The sequence below is a fragment of the Chrysemys picta genome, chromosome 21 (assembly GCF_011386835.1).
Source record: "Chrysemys picta bellii isolate R12L10 chromosome 21, ASM1138683v2, whole genome shotgun sequence".
NCBI classification, from domain to species: Eukaryota; Metazoa; Chordata; order Testudines; family Emydidae; genus Chrysemys; species Chrysemys picta.
In genome coordinates, this window is record NC_088811.1 from 8,841,230 (window position 1) to 8,858,207 (window position 16,978).

The 16,978-nt window shown below is 55.6% G+C and overlaps 1 protein-coding gene across 10 annotated transcripts in view; it reads right to left on the bottom strand.

Annotated features, from left to right (window-relative positions):
- The window catches only part of AGRN (agrin), a 223,979-nt gene that overhangs the window by 63,789 nt on the left and 143,212 nt on the right, over nt 1-16,978 (bottom strand). For all 10 annotated transcript variants that reach the window (XM_065575200.1, XM_065575197.1, XM_065575206.1 and 7 more), the window contains 3 exons: nt 8,284-8,499; nt 4,585-4,809; nt 271-495 (listed from right to left, as the gene is read on the bottom strand). In XM_065575200.1, coding sequence (XP_065431272.1) covers nt 271-495; nt 4,585-4,809; nt 8,284-8,499 — 666 coding nt within the window. The remainder of the gene's footprint in view (nt 1-270; nt 496-4,584; nt 4,810-8,283; nt 8,500-16,978) is intronic.

A 16,978-nucleotide genomic window follows, 5' to 3' on the forward strand; every position in this document is an offset into this window, starting at 1 on the left:
TGGATTCCCTACCCAGTCTGGGCCCACTTGGCCCCTGCTCTAGCAGTGACCAACACCAGATTCTTCGCGGGGTCAGTGGGGCCAGATGACAAAGGTGGGGATACGCTGAGAAGGGGCAGTTTCCCTGTCCAAGTCCAGCAGGTTTAGCTGGGGCAGGGGAGTGTCTCATTCCCTTAGGCAGCACCCGCTGGCGGGGCACCCCAGGGGAGGAAACAGGCATCCTGTAACCCGAGCTCCCTGCTGTCAGGCACGTCGCTGAGAGGTACTTACCCTGAGGCTGGCAGTTCCCCGAACGCACCTTCTGGATCTCCAGCCCCCGGATGGCGCCCGACCGCCCCATGACGCACTCGTTGTCGTAGGTCACCCCGTCGTCGCCACACACAGGGTCCCTCTTCGGAGGGCAGTTTTCAGGCCGGGAGAGCAGGTCTGCTCTGCGAGTGCGGGGGTTTACCCGGCACACCCGGTTCATGTCATTGAGAGTGCTCCTGCAAGGGTCTGCACACACAACGGAGGGCAAAGAAGAGGAGAGGTCTCAGACTGGCACAGACATCTCCAGGGGCAGTCCACGCCCAGCAGGGTCAGGCCATTCTAAGCCTGGCTCCACCACATCCCAGTCCAGTTCTTAGCTGCACTGGTGCTCCCTTCTCTCTTGGTCTCTGCAAGGCTCTGCTGAAGTAAGACCCAGCCTCCAGATGGAGAGAGCCTGGGGATTCATGGTGACAAGAAAGCTTTGCTGACAAATTCAGGGGCTGAGGGTTCGGCCCAGACAGTCACTGGCCCAGTCACTCATGGCCAGGAGTATGTGCAGAAGCAAGTGAGACTTGAGTATCACCAAGGTGAGCCAGGATGGTCTAACCCTCCCCCCTGACAGCCTTGCCAATGCATCTGAACCCTGGCCTGCAGCGCTCTTGAAACAGCTAGGGTTGGCAACCCTCCAGGATTGTCCTGGACTCTCCAGGAATTAGATGATATCTTGTGGTAGAACCTCCAGGAACACATCCAACCAAAATCGGCAACTCCGCTGGTGCCCCTTGATCCACACCTGGCTGTAGAGCCTGTTGACATCCCAGCCCAAGTCCTCCTGCCAGCTGTGCCCACTGGTATTCAAGCTCCGGGGCCAGATGGCTACTAAGACAAGACTAAGATCAAACTTATTTCAACTGAGAGAGGAGCTTTGGGAGCTCAAGGGTCAACCTCCCAACTCCTTTCCCCCAACACACCACGGGTGGGGAGAGCTGCTCCTCTGTCAGAGCCCCGGCCTTCTCGGGGAGAAGTCTTCTATCCTTTTAGCCGAGGCAGACAGGACTCCCTCTAGAGCCAGGCTAATATGGTTCCTTAATATGCCCACGGGTCCTCTCCTGGGCAACACACACCATAGAACCACACTGGAAGGGACCTGGAGAGCACATGCATCCAGCCTCCCAGTTGAGGTCGGCTTGACCACTCCTGGCAGCGTCTGTCTGACCTGCTCCTGAGGTGCTCTGAGCTGCCGGGGGCACTCGCTGCTCAGTTTTACAACCTTCCCACCTTCTCCCTGCCCTGGGCAGCTGGGTTGGGAAATCCAGGCCTTTGAGGGAAGATCCCTGAGGACAGGCAAAGCGCTGCCTTCCCCCCTGACATAATCTGGGCTTATCCGGATCACCTTTGCCGCTGAGCCGTGCTCACTTTAGCATACTAAATACACGGGCAAAACAGGTGCCATCTATGTGCTAATCAGGGGGTGGGGGAGGGATAGCTCAGTGGTTTGAGCATTGGCCTGCTAAACGCAGCGTTGTGAGTTCAATCCTTGAGGGGGCCATGCAGAGATCTAGGGTAAAAATCTGTCTGGGGATTGGTCCTGCTTCGAGCAGGGGGTTGGACTAGATGACCTCCTGAGGTCCCTTCCAACCCATATGTTCTAAGTCCTGGGCTTTTTAGTTCCTTTTTTGTTTTGTTTTTTGCCAAGTCCAAATACCTGGACAGCACCGAGGCATTTTCAGCCGTAATTGTAGATACAGGATTGAATTTTTCTCCCCTTTTAATCGGAACACACTGAAATCCCTGCATGCCCTACAATCCCCCGAGGCTCTGGCACGACATGGGGTGAAACCCAGTAGTAACATATTCCCCTGCCGTCTGGGAGAACCCCCACGCCCCTCCCCAGAGCTGGCCCAATACAGAGCTACAGCTCAGCTCTTTGCTTGCTCCATTTTAGTCAGCACAGAGACGAAGTAGGAGCCCAGCCTGTTCCCCACCAGGATCATCCCCCACAGCAACAGTCTTCAGACCATGCTCCAAAGACCACAGAGCACTGACTGGGGATCTGTAAGGAGCTGGCCGGTCCCATGGGGCTGGCTTCTCCTCCTGCTTTCTTTCCAGATCCTAACGCCCCCCGTTTCCTCTAGGGCTGGATCCAAAGCTCATCTGGGTCAGTGGAAGGACTTTGGATTGGGACCCTAGTGTTGTTTTTCCAGGTACGCGATCATGGTAGCCGCCGCTTGCATGCCAGGGGATTGCATATAGGAAGGGAGGTGGGGCTCCCGCAACAGTGACTAGGGGTTCATCTACACAGCAAAAAAAAGACCCACAGCAGCGAGTCTCAGAGCCCGGGTCAACTGACGGGGGCTGGTGCTGCAGGGCTACAAATAGCAGCGTAGACATTTGGGCTTGGGCTGCAATCCAGGGTCTGAACCTGGCGAGGGGGGGAGGGTCTCGGAGCCGGAGCCTGACCGTCTCGACACTGATCATTTCAGCCCTGCCGCGTGAGCCCCACAAGCTGACCCCAGCGCTGAGACTCGCTGCCGCTGGGTTTTTTAGCTGTGTGGACTAACGCTAGCACCGCAGGCAGGGGAACAAGCCTCCTCTGTTCAGGTGCGGCCCACGTGACGAAAAGGTTTGCGAATACCCTGCCTCCCCTGGGCCGAAATGGCCTCCCGCTGGCCTTGGCCACCGGTTTCACCGCTCCGCAGCTTTCGCCATTAGGAACCGGTTCCCGGCGCTCAGCCTGGATGCTTACTTCGCTCAACAGCATCGTGTTACTCACCCCCCCCCCCCCCGAATTCCCCTGGGGGTTTACACACCGCGAAGCACCTGCAGACAGGGAACTGGCGGGGGCCGAAGTCAACCATGACCTTGCGTCACTGGCTCCTAGTTCTTCTCTTTCCTCCTCCGCCAGCCCCTCCAGCCCTTTAATCGCTCGTGTTGCTCTTCTCTGAATCCCCTTCCATTGCGCGAGCTCCTCCTAACGCTCAACTGTCCGGGTGCCCTCTGGAGAGTCCTCCCCGGCCCCTCCTGGCTCCCAGACACACATGCCCCCTGCCCCCTCCTTGGGGGATTTTGTGACCTCACGGCAACTTGGTGGACTGCAAAAATGAACAGCTCTCCCGGTGTCTAGCCTCCCCCCGCCCCAATCACAGACGGGGTATCTAGCATGTCCTTACCAACCTGGTGCTTTTCCTAATTAATACGGTCACTTTTAATTACAAAGCTGCACAGCAGTAATTAAACGCGACGGAAGCCGTCCTGGGCAGTGACAGGGCTAGGCATCCTCCCTGGGGATCGGTGTCACGCTGCGTGACTGATGGGTTCCTTTCATTAGGGGAAGTGGCCTGTTTCTTCAAGGCCTGTGACCTCGGCTGCTGGAGATGCGGTTTGGCAGGAGGGGCCTGCAGCCAATTCAGGGCAGGGGGGGAGAAGGGGCGTCAGAGGCTGCAGCCGCTTTTCGGATCATTAGCGATAGGCCTGTGTGCCCAGCCCCTAGGGACTGAAGCTCTGTATGAACTGCTGTGAAGACTGACTCCTTCCCAAGCCAGATGGACGGGGCATGAGAAGGGGAGAAAGAGGAGCTGCTCCGGTATAAACCACTGTCCCAGCTCTTGTACTGGGGAGCCACCAACCCCTGCTCTAGGGAACCCACTGGCCTGGCTCTGGTCCTGAGGTGGTCCTCTGCTACAGTCTCAGTGGAGTCTGGGCATCTCCGTGTCCCAGCTCACACACTAGGCAGTGGTTTCCTACTGCCCAGACCCCATTTCCTTAGTGTGATGGAAAGCCGTCCGTCAGGTACCCCCTCCTCCCAGCCCCGGTGCCAGCCTGCCCCCCTGACAAGCCCTTGGAAAGGAACGGAGGGCCCCGTGGAAATTCGAAGAGGCAGTAACTTCAGATGGCAGGGCGCGGCCGAACCGACTGGACGCTGGGCGCGATGGTTTTGCGCGGAGCTTTTCCTGTTCTCCGCTGCTTAGACCGATCTCAGAAGCCCCAAAAGGAAAGACTCGCCCCACGGTGCTTTGGCCTTTACCATGTGGTGGCCTGATTCCCTCCCCCAGCATTTCCCAGGGGGGGTCAGGCCTGAACGCTGGAGCATTTTCTGCTGATTCCCGACACCGGTAAAACTGAAGGGGGCTCAGGCCACCAGACGCAGCTGTGTTAGCCCACTGCCAGCCTGCGGCTCTAGGCATCCTCACAGCCCCCCCGGTGCTTTAATTCCCACCGTTAGAGCCCAGTCCGCACCCCTCCCTGCAGCTTGGAGGGCTGGCGCAGCACGGAGTGGGAGGGACCTTCAGAAGTACCTCCCCCCCGACCTGGAGCTGGCGCGGGCGGGCGACTCACCGCAGGGCCCGTCCAACTTCTTGAAGACGTTCTCCTGCTTGTCGCAGGCGTGCTTGTTGAGCAGGCACTCGCTGCGGTAGTCCTTGCCATCGCTGCCGCACACTGTGCTCTCGGCCGCGCCGCCGCACGAGGCCGGGCAGATGCACTTGGCCGACTGGCCGTCCGTGGAGCGGGCGCAGGTGCTGCCGAAGCTGCACGTCACCTCTGCGCAGGGGTCCTTGGAACCTGGAGAGAGACGAGACATGGCGCTGCTGGGTGAACGCGGCCTGGCCCTGGCCCCAGCCCCACATCCCTTCTCGTTCCATCCTACTCCTCTCCTCACTGCCTCCCCCACCGCACCTGGGCAGGTCTCACAAGGAGACGATGGGTGGGCAAGAGCCTTCCCCGCTGCCCAGTTAAGGACAATGGCTCCCTTTCCAGGGCAGCCGCAGCACAGGGCATCCTGGACTGCACGATCCTTGCTCAGCGGGGCCCTCAGCCAGCAGCAGCCCGGATAGCCCCGGGTTAAGTTCAGGGGTTTCACACAAATCATTCTCCTCCAGCAACAAAACGGAGCAGCCTACCCTCGGAGCCCTGGGGTCTGCAGGTGGCGAGTCGGATACCAGGCAGAAGGCAGACAGCAAGGGCCAAGCTCCAACAAGGCCGGTGCAGGGGATGTTTGCATTTCAATTCCCCACGCTGCTCTGGCAACGCGCGGGCCTAACCTATCCCTGCATGAGCACGAGGGACGCAGGCAGGTGATCGCCACCAACATCCGAATCCAGGCAAATCCCACAGGGGCGTCGCCTTCTTGCAGGTCGTGTGCCCCTGACTGAAATCTAGCTAGATCCTTGATCTGAGCAGGGTATGAGTGTCACTAGCAATCTTATCGCCCCACCAACCACATGATCACAGAGAGGTGAAGCCAGGATCAGTTATTCAAGGCCTCACATCGGGAACACGCAAGGGTCATGCCTGGTTAATGATGTGTGTGCTACGCGCTCTTGACATATCAGACAGTGACCAGTTCTCAGGTACATGTACCCCTGGGGGTACGCAGAGGTCTTCCATGGGGTACATCAGCTCATCTAGATATTTGCCTACTTTTACAACCGGCTGCATAAAAAGCACTAGCGAAGTCAGTCCAAACGACAATTTCATACAGACAATGTTTATGCTGCTCTATATACTGAAATGTAAGTACAATATTTATGTTCCAATGGATTTATTTTAGAATTCGATGGTAAAAACGAGAAAGGGAGCAATTTGTCAGTACTAGTGCGCTGTGACACTTATGTATTTTATGTCCGATTCTGTAAGCAAATCGTTTTGAAGAGACTGGGGGGTACGCGAGACCAATCAGACTCCTGAACGGGGTACAGCAGTCTGGAAAGGTTGAGAGCCACAGTCCAGGTGTAAACCCAGCATGCTGAAAGGCGCCAGACCTGGGGTGGGGCCTAGGACCGTCTTTGGTGGGACTCATCATAAAGCCCTGCAGTTGCCCAGACTTTTCTTCACTATCATTACAAGACAGAGCGACCTTGTCTCTCCACTTGGCTCTGGGCTGCCATCATGGTCTAGCTAGAGGCAGATCCGGCAAGGTGCCGAGCACCTGAAGTACACGCTTCGCTTTCTGTAGGAGAGTAATGCTGCTGAACTCAACGTAGATGCTCCCGTGCCTAAAGCGAAGCATTTGCCTCAGGGCTTGGCTGGATCCAGGCCAGACAGCTCAGCCTCTCCCAGGATTGGGACTGCCCCAAAGCCGACCGACGTCAACCAACGTCTCGCCATTGGCTTCAACTGGACTTTGCATCAGGCCTGTAGGAATGTTGCGAGATGCTCCCCTTTTGTTCCTGAACTCAACAGGAGTGGAGGGTGCTCAGCCGTTTGCAAACTCAGCCCCTAGATCCAGGGGAGACAAAGAAGGGGAAGCCCTCGCCCAGCCAGCTGGCGCTTCAGACAAATCTCTATTTCCCAGCTCCCCTGGCTCCCCGCACTGCGAGCTCTCTTCCAAACCCGAGCTCTGGGAGCCTCTCGCTCCAGCCAACAAGCAAAACAGGGGTCCTCAAGATACCGCCAGCACAATGTAATTGGAGGAAGAGCTCAAGGAGCAATTTCCTCGCTGACAGGGATGGGTCCAATTTTATTTGTCAGCTTTTTTTCTTTTAATTTGTCACTTTTTTTATGATTATTATTTTACATAAATCCCTCGGCGCACTCTCGCCTCTGACGCGGGCCCTGGCAGGAATGCCAGGCGCAGATTTATTGTGAGCCGGAGCGCCACGCTCGGGAAAGGTCAAGTTAATTTACTCTGAGACGAGGAGACGGGGAGCTTATTTACGCAGCGCCTTGCTCGCAGCTGGTGCATGCCAGCCCAGGGAAAGGCCTTTATTAGCCTCACTCACCCAGCCTCCTGGAAAAATCTCCATCCCTGAGGCAGGGGCTCACTTCGATGTGGGGGGGGGGGCTAATCTGTCACACTCTCTCTCCAGAGCAGGTGAATGGCTCTCGCTTCTGGAGGCAGTGTTGCCTAGTGGCTAGAATCCTGGCCTTAGATGAGTTCTGTTCCTGGTTCTGCCACTGAGCAGCTACATGACCCTGGCCAAGTTACTTCACCTCCCTGTACCTCAGTTGGCCCGTCTGCTAAATGAAGATAATGATGTTTGAAAGGGTTTAGAGCCCTGTGGCTGAGGAGGGTTACAGGCAGGGCTGGAAGAGAGATGGAGAGAACCAGGGACATTTTCTTCACTTTCAGGGCTCGGTGGAGGCTCTCGCTCTTTATGGGATGGCAAAGGCTGGTGGGGCATCTTCTCCCTAGCACTGAGGGACATCGGCACCGAGGGGAAGTCAGGCTGGTGGTCAGGTAGTGGGGTTGGCCATCTACACTGCAAGTCTCAGGGCCCGGGTCAGCTGACTCAGGTCATGGGGCTCGTGCTATGGGCCAAAAACAGCAGCGTGGGCTCCCAGACTCTCCCCGCTCACGGGGTTTCAGAGCCGGAACAGGAACATCTCTGCTGCTGTTTTCAGCTCCGCGGTGGGAGCCCCACGAGCCTGAGTCGGCTGACCCGGCTCTGAGACGCCCTGCTGCGGGTTTGCAGTGTAGCCATACCCTGACTGGCCCCCTGCCCTCAGGCCTGATACCCCAGAGTGGCATTAGGGGGCGCTGTGCTGCTGGAGGTAGCACCTTTGGAACAAGATGCAGAACCTACAGCTTGCCCACTTGTGATCTTTAAAGAATCCGCAGCCCCTTTTCACAAGCCCAGGGGCATGTTCACCCTGGTCCCCTGGCCAGGTTATTGCCTTCTTCCTCCCAGATGTTCTCTACCGATTCCATGGCACCAGGGAGCCTCCTTAACCTAGGTGGTTTCGGAGAGTCACCGTGCGCCGTTAAAGAGCGTCTGCGTCACTCTCCGGTGGTGGACAAAGGAGTCTACATGCCGGATCACAGTCCGTACACCAGGGATGGCACTGGCACCTCGCCCTTTTCCTTGGGTACCCTGCTTCCAGCCTTGGGACTTCTCTCTCCTTCTCCATCCTCCCCGGCACCCTGCAATGCTTTGACCGTGGTTGAGGACTGGCTGTGACGGTTCATTTCCTAGCCCCCACCCCCTCCATGCTACTGAATGCAAACGGCTGCCTCCCTTGAAGAATGTCGCCGATGCCAGAGCGGATGCCCATCTCACCTTGCCGGGGCTCGAGCGTGTCTTTGGCTCTACTCACCACATGCCCCCTTGCTGATGACTTTGATCCGCCTCTGCTGGTTGCACTGGGCTTTCTCCAGCTCGCACTCGTTGCTGTAGGTGGAATAGTCCGAGCCACAGACGGGGGCCACCACCACCGGGCAGGTAGTCTTCTTGCAGACACAGGAGGCCTGGGAGGAGTTGGTGGTGCTCCTCTCACATATGGCTCCGAATCCGCACAGCATTCCTCGGCACACTGCACGGGAGAGAGCAGAAAGAGGCCAGGTCAGCCTCGGCTGCTTATCCAGAGACAGAACCTCACTCCCCTTGGTTTGTAACAGTCACAGCAGCCCGGATTCCTGGGTTCCATACCAGAGTGTAGGAGGGAGTTGATCTAATAGGAACCAGGAAGGACTAAGAGCCCACACTCCTGCGTGCTGTTCCTGACTGCCACAGCCGCACTGTATAAGTTTGAGCAAACGGCGTGCCTCAGTTTCCCCATGTGATGATAATCGCCATCTGCCATATGGGGATGCAAGATGGTGTCATTAGTCTCTTCGCGAACCTCTGAGCATTATTTTATCTGTTCAGCACTCCTGGGCTCAGCAAACCGAACACAAAACCCAGGGATAAAGACAGTCCCCGGGAGCTTGCACTCAAGAGACCAAGACAAGACAAGCTGCAGGGGGACACGCAGCAGCCAGTGCGGCGGCTGCAAGAACAAAGCGGTCGCAAGCGTAGTTATTTACACAATGTCCAAAGTGCGCCAGTATGGGCCAGATCCTGCCCTCATGGCCAGGATGGGAGTAGGATCGCGCCGCGATATTAACAATCGGATCTCCTGCCTCTGCACTGCAACATTTCCCCTGAGTGGGAGACCCACCCTCCAGCCTCGGGGCCTTTCCCTGCAGATCTGCCTGCCCTCCTTAGCCGCTGCCTCTCAGCGGCTCCTACCATCTTACAAGGAGCCGATGCCAATGGGAATCTTTCCACGGGCCTCGGATCAGGCCCAGGTACAGTAACCCCCTGCCAAATGGTGCCCCAAAGGGAGGGGGCTTTACACGCTCACAGCGCCTTCCTCACACACGCAGCCGGAGCAGCCCAGACACTGCACATCCCCAGGACGCCAGGGTCCAGGATCACTCCCACTTCTCAGGGTCTGGCCCCCGCTCTCCGCCCACCCCTCTGCACTTGCATGACCTGCCTCAGCCGGCCACAGTTCCCTTCCCACACCCGTGTTGGGTAGGGGGCAAAACGGCACAGCTGGTCAACGCGCCACTGGGCGCATCCGTCGGGCTCTCTGGGTTTAGGGGCCGATTATCCCATTCCCCTCCCAGATACCTGCTCCCAAAGGGGCTCCACCCTGCAGGGCTCAAGGGCAGCGAGACGTGGCGGCTGGTGGCGAAGAGGAGCGTGACATGCCATGTTGGCAGCAGCTTACATACGGCACAAGCTGCACACAAAAGGTCCCACCCTCCTGCCTTCCGCCCCTCCGCAGAGTCCCCCGGACAGACAGAGGGCAAGTCTCCTGCACTCTCCTTGGGATGCCCGTCTGCAAAGGTGCCACAGGTGCCGACTTTCCAATGTGCCGGGGTGGGCTCGACCCCCAGGCTCTGCCCCAGGGCCAGCCCCCACTCCACCCCTTCCTCCATGGCCCCATCCCTGCCCCGCCTCCTCCTGCCCCATTCCGCCCTCCCTCGTTCCATGCCCCTTCTGTCCAGCACCTCCTGCACTCCATGAAACAGCTGATTGCGGTGGGCGGGAGGAGCAGGGAGGGAGCGGGAGGCGCTGATTGGCAGGGCCTGCTGGCGGGCAGGAAACACTGGGGTGGGGGGAGGAAGCTGATAGGGGGGCTGCCAGTGGGTGCTAGCACTCACCATTTTTTCCCTGTGGGTGCTCCAGCCCCAGAGCCCCCACAGAGTCAGCACCTATGAAAGGGGCCTTGAGAGGTCACTTAAGGCAGGTTTCGCCCTAGATAGCGTCGCAGGAAAGAAACAGCCACGGAGCCCTCTGCCCTCCAACCCACACAGGGACACCAGCCCCAGAGAGAGCTGAGGGGTACTGGGTGAAAGCAAACTCAGTCAGCCGGCAGGCAGCCTGGTCTAGAGGAAAGGGACTGGGCGTTCGGAGAGCCGGGTCCCGTTCCCAGCTCTGCCACTGCCCAGTGGTGTGACCTTGGGCAAATCACTTCCCTTCCCGGGGCCGCTCTCCCTCTCCTATCTTTTGTCTTGTCTTGTCTGTTTAGAGCATAAGCTCTTTGGGGGAGAGACTCTCCTTTACTCTGTGCACTACCGCACCTACCACAATCAGGCTCAATCTGGACTGGGGCCGCTAGCCCCTCCTGGGATACAATGAGACAACAAGTGGCCATGAGGACAGGGCGGGTGAAATTAACCAGGTCATGGAGAGATTCTTGGCCCCACCAAGTTAGGTAGATGGATGAACCGCTTCTGACCCCCACCCCTAAAGTATTCACAGTGACCACACCCCTTCTCACAGGATGGCTGGGATCAAGCTTTCCCGAGCCCTCCTCACCAACAGCATTTACTGACTCCGTTCAAATAAGAGAGAAGGGCCGTTAAAATAAAAACCTGAGAGCAAAAGAAAAAAAAATGTCTTCACCTTGTAACTCTATTCAGTGTGGGGGTAGAAAACACACACACACACACACACACACACACACACACACTTTATACATTGCAATTTATGCAAATCTACCGGGATCACATGGCTGAGGGCTTGTGTCTTTCTAATAGGAGATGCACAAATCTCTTTATCACACACAGTAATCAGAGCAGCCAGCACAGACCAGATCCGGCATCTGAATTGCTAATGTAATAGGAAAGGTAATTTTTAAGTTGGCAGAGGCGCAGGCGTGCGGGGACAGGTACATGCAAACTCAGCCGTATGCAGGTAGTTTTTGTGAGCAAAGCACAATGATGACAGAGCACTCGGACCGCTCCTGGGAATGTCACTGACCTGTGCAAAACAATACCCTCCACATCCACAGCCACTGTGCACACGCATCCAGAGCACACCCTTTCACTGCACAATCACACCGAGCGCACACCACATATACCACACATCCACGCACACTACACACAAATCCATGGCTTATACTATTCACCACATATATCTACCACAGGGGTTCTCACACATCATTGCATCGGGACCCTCTTCTGACAACAGAAATTACTACACAACCCCGGGAGGGGGGACCTAAGCCTGCCCAAGTCCCACCCGCCCAGAGCCAAAGCCCAAGGGCTTCAGCCCCAGGCAGGGGGCCTGTAACCTGAGCCCGGCCACCCAGGGCTGAAGCCACAATCAGGCCGAAGAGAACCGCTGATCTATCCCATACATGCACACACCCACTACATTTACATGACAGACACACATCCTGCCCATACTTGGGCTTGGCAGAATTCTTCTTTTTTTTTTTTTTAAATAATTTCAGTGTTTTTGAAAGCATTTTTACTACTTTTATCTATTTAAATTTCCACACTGATGGGAAATTATGGGGGGGGTGTTGAGCAGTGGTGAGCAGAAATAACAATTTAATGACAGTAGACACTGAGATTCCAAACAGATCACCGCTAAACCACAAATTGTTAACAGCGCATGTCAAAATAGACAAAGTCAATATCCTTACATCAAACTCTCATAAGTTCTCAAGCAGGCTTTTCTGACTTTGCCTTGTTGAAATTCTGATCATTACGGACGGAAACGATTTTTTGCCGGTTTGCGTATGTACAGTGAAACTGGAGTGTATAGACATTTACCGATAAAAGTCTACCCCTTCCAAGCCTACATGTATTACACCCCCGCCCCCCACCGTATAAACTGCTCTCACTCCCCAGACACACCGCACTCCCTACGCACACGTCCACCCCATAGACACATACACAATATACGTTAAACATGGAGACTGACCTACATACTAGAGAGAGAGAAATCATAAAAGGCAAAATAAAAAGCCTGGCAGTGGTTCATTTACACTTCAATTCCCGGCCGCTTGGCTTTGACTGCTTTGAGATTTTGAGCTCATACGCACAGCAACAATGCGCCACTAAGAGACTAATATCGTCAAATAAAAAAAGAACTCTCTTTCTCTCCTACCCAATATCTAAAAGCAATTTATCATTTTTATGAAGCTCTGTGGATAGTCTCTCACTCTTTCCCTTGCTGCTGCTCTCACTCGCTCGCTCTCTCTCTCTCTTTTTTTTTTAATGCAGATGAGTCTGTTTAGCTCCAAGATTAGAGGGTGCAAGAGACGATAGACAGCGTGTGAATATGAAATGCAGGACAAGTGGGGCTTTATCCAGCCCCACCCCCCTCTGCCTCTCGAGCAGGTTCTTCGGAGCAGAAGTGTAACGGTGTAGTGCATAATCAAGCTGCCACTCAGAAGGGAGAGGGGAGGCAGAGACCAGACTTCTCGAACAGCAAAGGAAGAAGAAGCCAGAGCACCAGACAGATGCGGGGATGCAGAGCAAACCTCAAGCAGGTTTCAATTAGCTACCTGCTTGCAGAAGACGTGAGGGGTGAAGAGGAGCGAGGTGGTAGGCTCTGCTGGCAAGCACTGCTGGGCACGTAACATACAGGGGCCCAATCCATTGCCCAGTGCAGTCCCACGGACGCAGAGGGAGCCGGGCCCTGCACTGTTCTGTTTAGGAGAGGGATGGAATGACAGCTAACTCCTCAGGAGAGCTCTGTTCCCCACCACCTGCCACCCCTGGACGGGAGCGTCTGAGTGTGAAGTCACAAAGTCAGGCCGAAGGGGAGCGGGATCGCACTCAAACACCCTGGTGATGGGCACAGAGTATGAGCCTGGAGCACTGAAGGGGGATAACCCTAGGATAAGGGGGACGTAACCCACATACCCATCATTTGCAACCGCAGGCAAGAGCAAAGGGGAAGGGGGCATCTATCAGTGAACTTTGAGTCTCCCCATGGCACCCCACTTCGATTCTTCCCTTCGGGTACTGCCCCCCACGAGCAGGATCTGTACATCTGCAAGGCACGGTACGCATCCTCTGAACCTGATAATCGCAGGCCAGACCTGTGCTCTGGGAGATGCCCAGACCCAGGTGAGAAACGAGCTGGCAGAGGGGTATGGACACGTCACGGCCCAGCATGCCAGCTTGGGGAGGCAAGCTGGAGGGTGGACGGCCCAGCGGACAGGGCGCTGACCTGAGACTCAGGACACCACTGCTCCATTCCTGACTTTGCCACGGATTCCCTGCATTACCTTGAGCAAGTCACTTGGTCTCTCTGTGCCTCAGTTCCCCCCTCTGCAAAAGGGGTCCAATAGCACTGCCTTCCCTTGCAGGGGTGTGACGAGGCACTCAGACATTACAGCAGCAGGTGCCAGGGAAGTACCAGAGACAGAGCAAGGTTTCCCAAGGAGAGGGGACCGTAGGAGTGGAGTTTGAAAGCACAAACCTGAGAGCACGAGTTTGTGTGGGGGAGACAGGATGAGAAGACAAAAGCAGCGATGAAAACGAATACAATCTTTTAGGCCTGTCTGCTGCTAGACCCTGGCCTCGTGCCTAGGTGAGCATGAGTGAAGAATATCAGGGTTGGAAGGCACCTCAGGAGATCATCTGTCTTCACGCACAAGGTCAGCTCCCAGATTGCTGCACTGGGCAGTACAGCATGGGGAGAAGGTGACCAACCCTCTGTGGAGAAAGAAGTGGTTCGGGACTATTTAGAAAAACTGGACGTGCACAAGTCCATGGGGCCGGATGCGCTGCATCCGAGGGTGCTAAAGGAGTTGGCGGGTGAGATTGCAGAGCCATTAGCCATTATTTTTGAAAATTCATGGCGATCGGGGGAGGTCCCAGATGACTGGAAAAAGGCTAATGTAGTGCCCATCTTTAAAAAAGGGAAGAAGGAGGATCCGGGGAACTACAGGCCAGTCAGCCTCACCTCAGTCCCTGGAAAAATCATGGAGCAGGTGCTCAAGGAAACAATTATGAAACATTTAGAGGAGAGGAAGGTGATCAGGAACAGTCAGCATGGATTCACGAAGGGGAAGTCGTGCCTGACTAACCTAATTGCCTTCTATGATGAGATAACTGGCTCTGTGGATGAGGGGAAAGCAGTGGATGTGTTATTCCTTGACTTTAGCAAAGCTTTTGATACGGTCTCCCACAATATTCTTGCCGCCAAGTTAAAGAAGTTAAAGAAGTATGGGCTGGATGAATGGACTGTAAGGTGGATAGAAAGCTGGCTAGATCGTCGAGCTCAACGGGTAGTGATCAATGGCTCCATGTCTAGTTGGCAGCCGGTTTCAAGCGGAGTGCCCCAAGGGTCGGTCCTGGGGCCGGTTTTGTTTAATATCTTTATTAATGATCTGGAGGATGGTGTGAACTGCACTCTCAGCAAGTTTGCAGATGACACTAAACTAGGAGGCGTGGTAGATACACTAGAGGGTAGGGATCGGATACAGAGGGACCTAGACAAATTAGAGGATTGGGCCGAAAAAAACCTGATGAGGTTCAACAAGGACAAGTGCAGAGTCCTGCACTTGGGACGGAAGAATCCCATGCACTGCTACAGACTAGGGACCGAATGGCTAGGTAGCAGTTCTGCAGAAAAGGACCTAGGGGTCACAGTGGACGAGAAGCTGGATATGAGTCAACAGTGTGCTCTTGTTGCCAAGAAGGCTAACGGCATTTTGGGCTGTATAAGTAGGGGCATTGCCAGCAGATCGAGGGACGTGATCGTTCCCCTTTATTCGACATTGGTGAGGCCTCATCTGGAATACTGTGTCCAGTTTTGGGCCCCACACTACAAGAAGGATGTGGAAAAATTGGAAAGAGTCCAGCGGAGGGCAACAAAAATGATTAGGGGTCTGGAGCACATGACTTATGAGGAGAGGTTGAGGGAACTGGGATTGTTTAGTCTCCAGAAGAGAAGAATGAGGGGGGATTTGATAGCAGCCTTCAACTACCTGAAGGGGGGTTCCAAAGAGGATGGAGCTCGGCTGTTCTCAGTGGTGGCAGATGACAGAACAAGGAGCAATGGTCTCAAGTTGCAGTGGGGGAGGTCCAGGTTGGATATCAGGAAAAACTATTTCACTAGGAGGGTGGTGAAACACTGGAATGCGTTACCTAGGGAGGTGGTGGAGTCTCCTTCCTTGGAGGTTTTTAAGGCCCGGCTTGACAAAGCCCTGGCTGGGATGATTTAGCTGGGAATTGGTCCTGCTTTGAGCAGGGGGTTGGACTAGATGACCTCTTGAGGTCCCTTCCAACTCTGATATTCTATGATTCTATGATCATCTAGTCAGTCCAACCCCCTGCTCAAAGCAGGACCAATCCCCAGACAGATTTTTGCCCCAGATCCCTAAATGGCCCCCTCAAGGATTGAACTCACAATCCTGGGTTTAGCAGGCCAATGCTCAAACCACTGAGCTATCCCTCCCCGCAGGGAAATGAGACGCTTGGGTGGATTGATGCACCACGGCACCATCCACCCTTTAACTCGTCTGGTGTCGGAGACCTCGGTAGGTTTTGCTGAGAAGGGTCTACATAGAAGCACAGAAATGAGTGGCAGAAAGGGACCTCAAGAGGTCAAGTCAATCCCGCTGCACCGAGGCAGGACCAAGTAAACCTAGACCATCCCTGACAGGGGTTTGTTCAGCCTGTTCTTAAAAACCACCAGTGGCGGGGAATTCACAACCTCCTTTGGGAGCCTAGTCCAGCGCTTTACCACCCTTAGAGTTAACGTGTTTCCTAACATCTAATCTAAATCTCCCTTGCTTCCGATTAAGCCCATTACTTCTTGTCCTATCTTCAGTGGACATGGAGAACAATTGATCACCCTCCTGTTTATAACAGCCCTTAAATATTCAGAGACTGTTCTCAGGTCCCCCCCATCCAGTCCTCTTTTCTCAAGACTAAACATGCCCTTTTTTTAACCTTTCCTCATCGGTCAGGTTTTATCAACCTTTGCTCATTTCTGTAGCTCTCCTCTGGACTCCCTCCAATTCATCTACATCTTTCCCACGACTCCTGCCTGGCCCCATTAGATCTGCAGCTCTCCAAAGCTCTGGTGTGTTGCAGTGACACGAACTACAAAGCCTGGGAGAAAAATCCCAATCAATGGTGCTGAGAGGAGGACAGGAGGCTGAGGAGAGAGGCCCTGCGGTGAGCTGCAAATTCCAGCTACACCCTGGCAGGGCCGCCCGGGGGGCGCAAGTGGGGCAATTTGCCCCAGGCCCCACAGGGGCCCCCACAAGAGTTTTTCGGGGCCCCTGGAGCAGGGTCCTTCACTCGCTCTGGGGGCCCCGGAAAACTGTCGCGGGGCCCAGGCCCCCAGAGCTTCTTCCGCTCCGGGTCTTCGGCAGCAATTCGGCGGCAGGGGATCCTTCCGCTCCGGGACCCACCGCCAAAGTGCTCCAAAGACCTGCAGCAGGGGGTCCTTCCACCCCGGGACCCGCCGCCAAAGTGCTCCGAAGACCCACAGCAGGGGGTCCTTCCGCCCCGGGACCTGCCGCCGAAGTGCCGGGTCTTTGGCGGCAATTCGGCGGCGGTCGACCCCCAGGCTCCCTGAATCCTCTGGGCGGCCGTGCACCCTGGGCCAGAAACTGATCCTGGTCCGTGGTAAGTGTAGGGGGCGAGTGCACCTCTGACTCCCCCTGGCCAGGTCAGTCAGGGAGCACTGGGGCTCAGGGCAGGAGAGGGGAAAGGGGGTCAGATGCTGGTACCTACGTTTATCTTTCCTTTCTCCCCCTC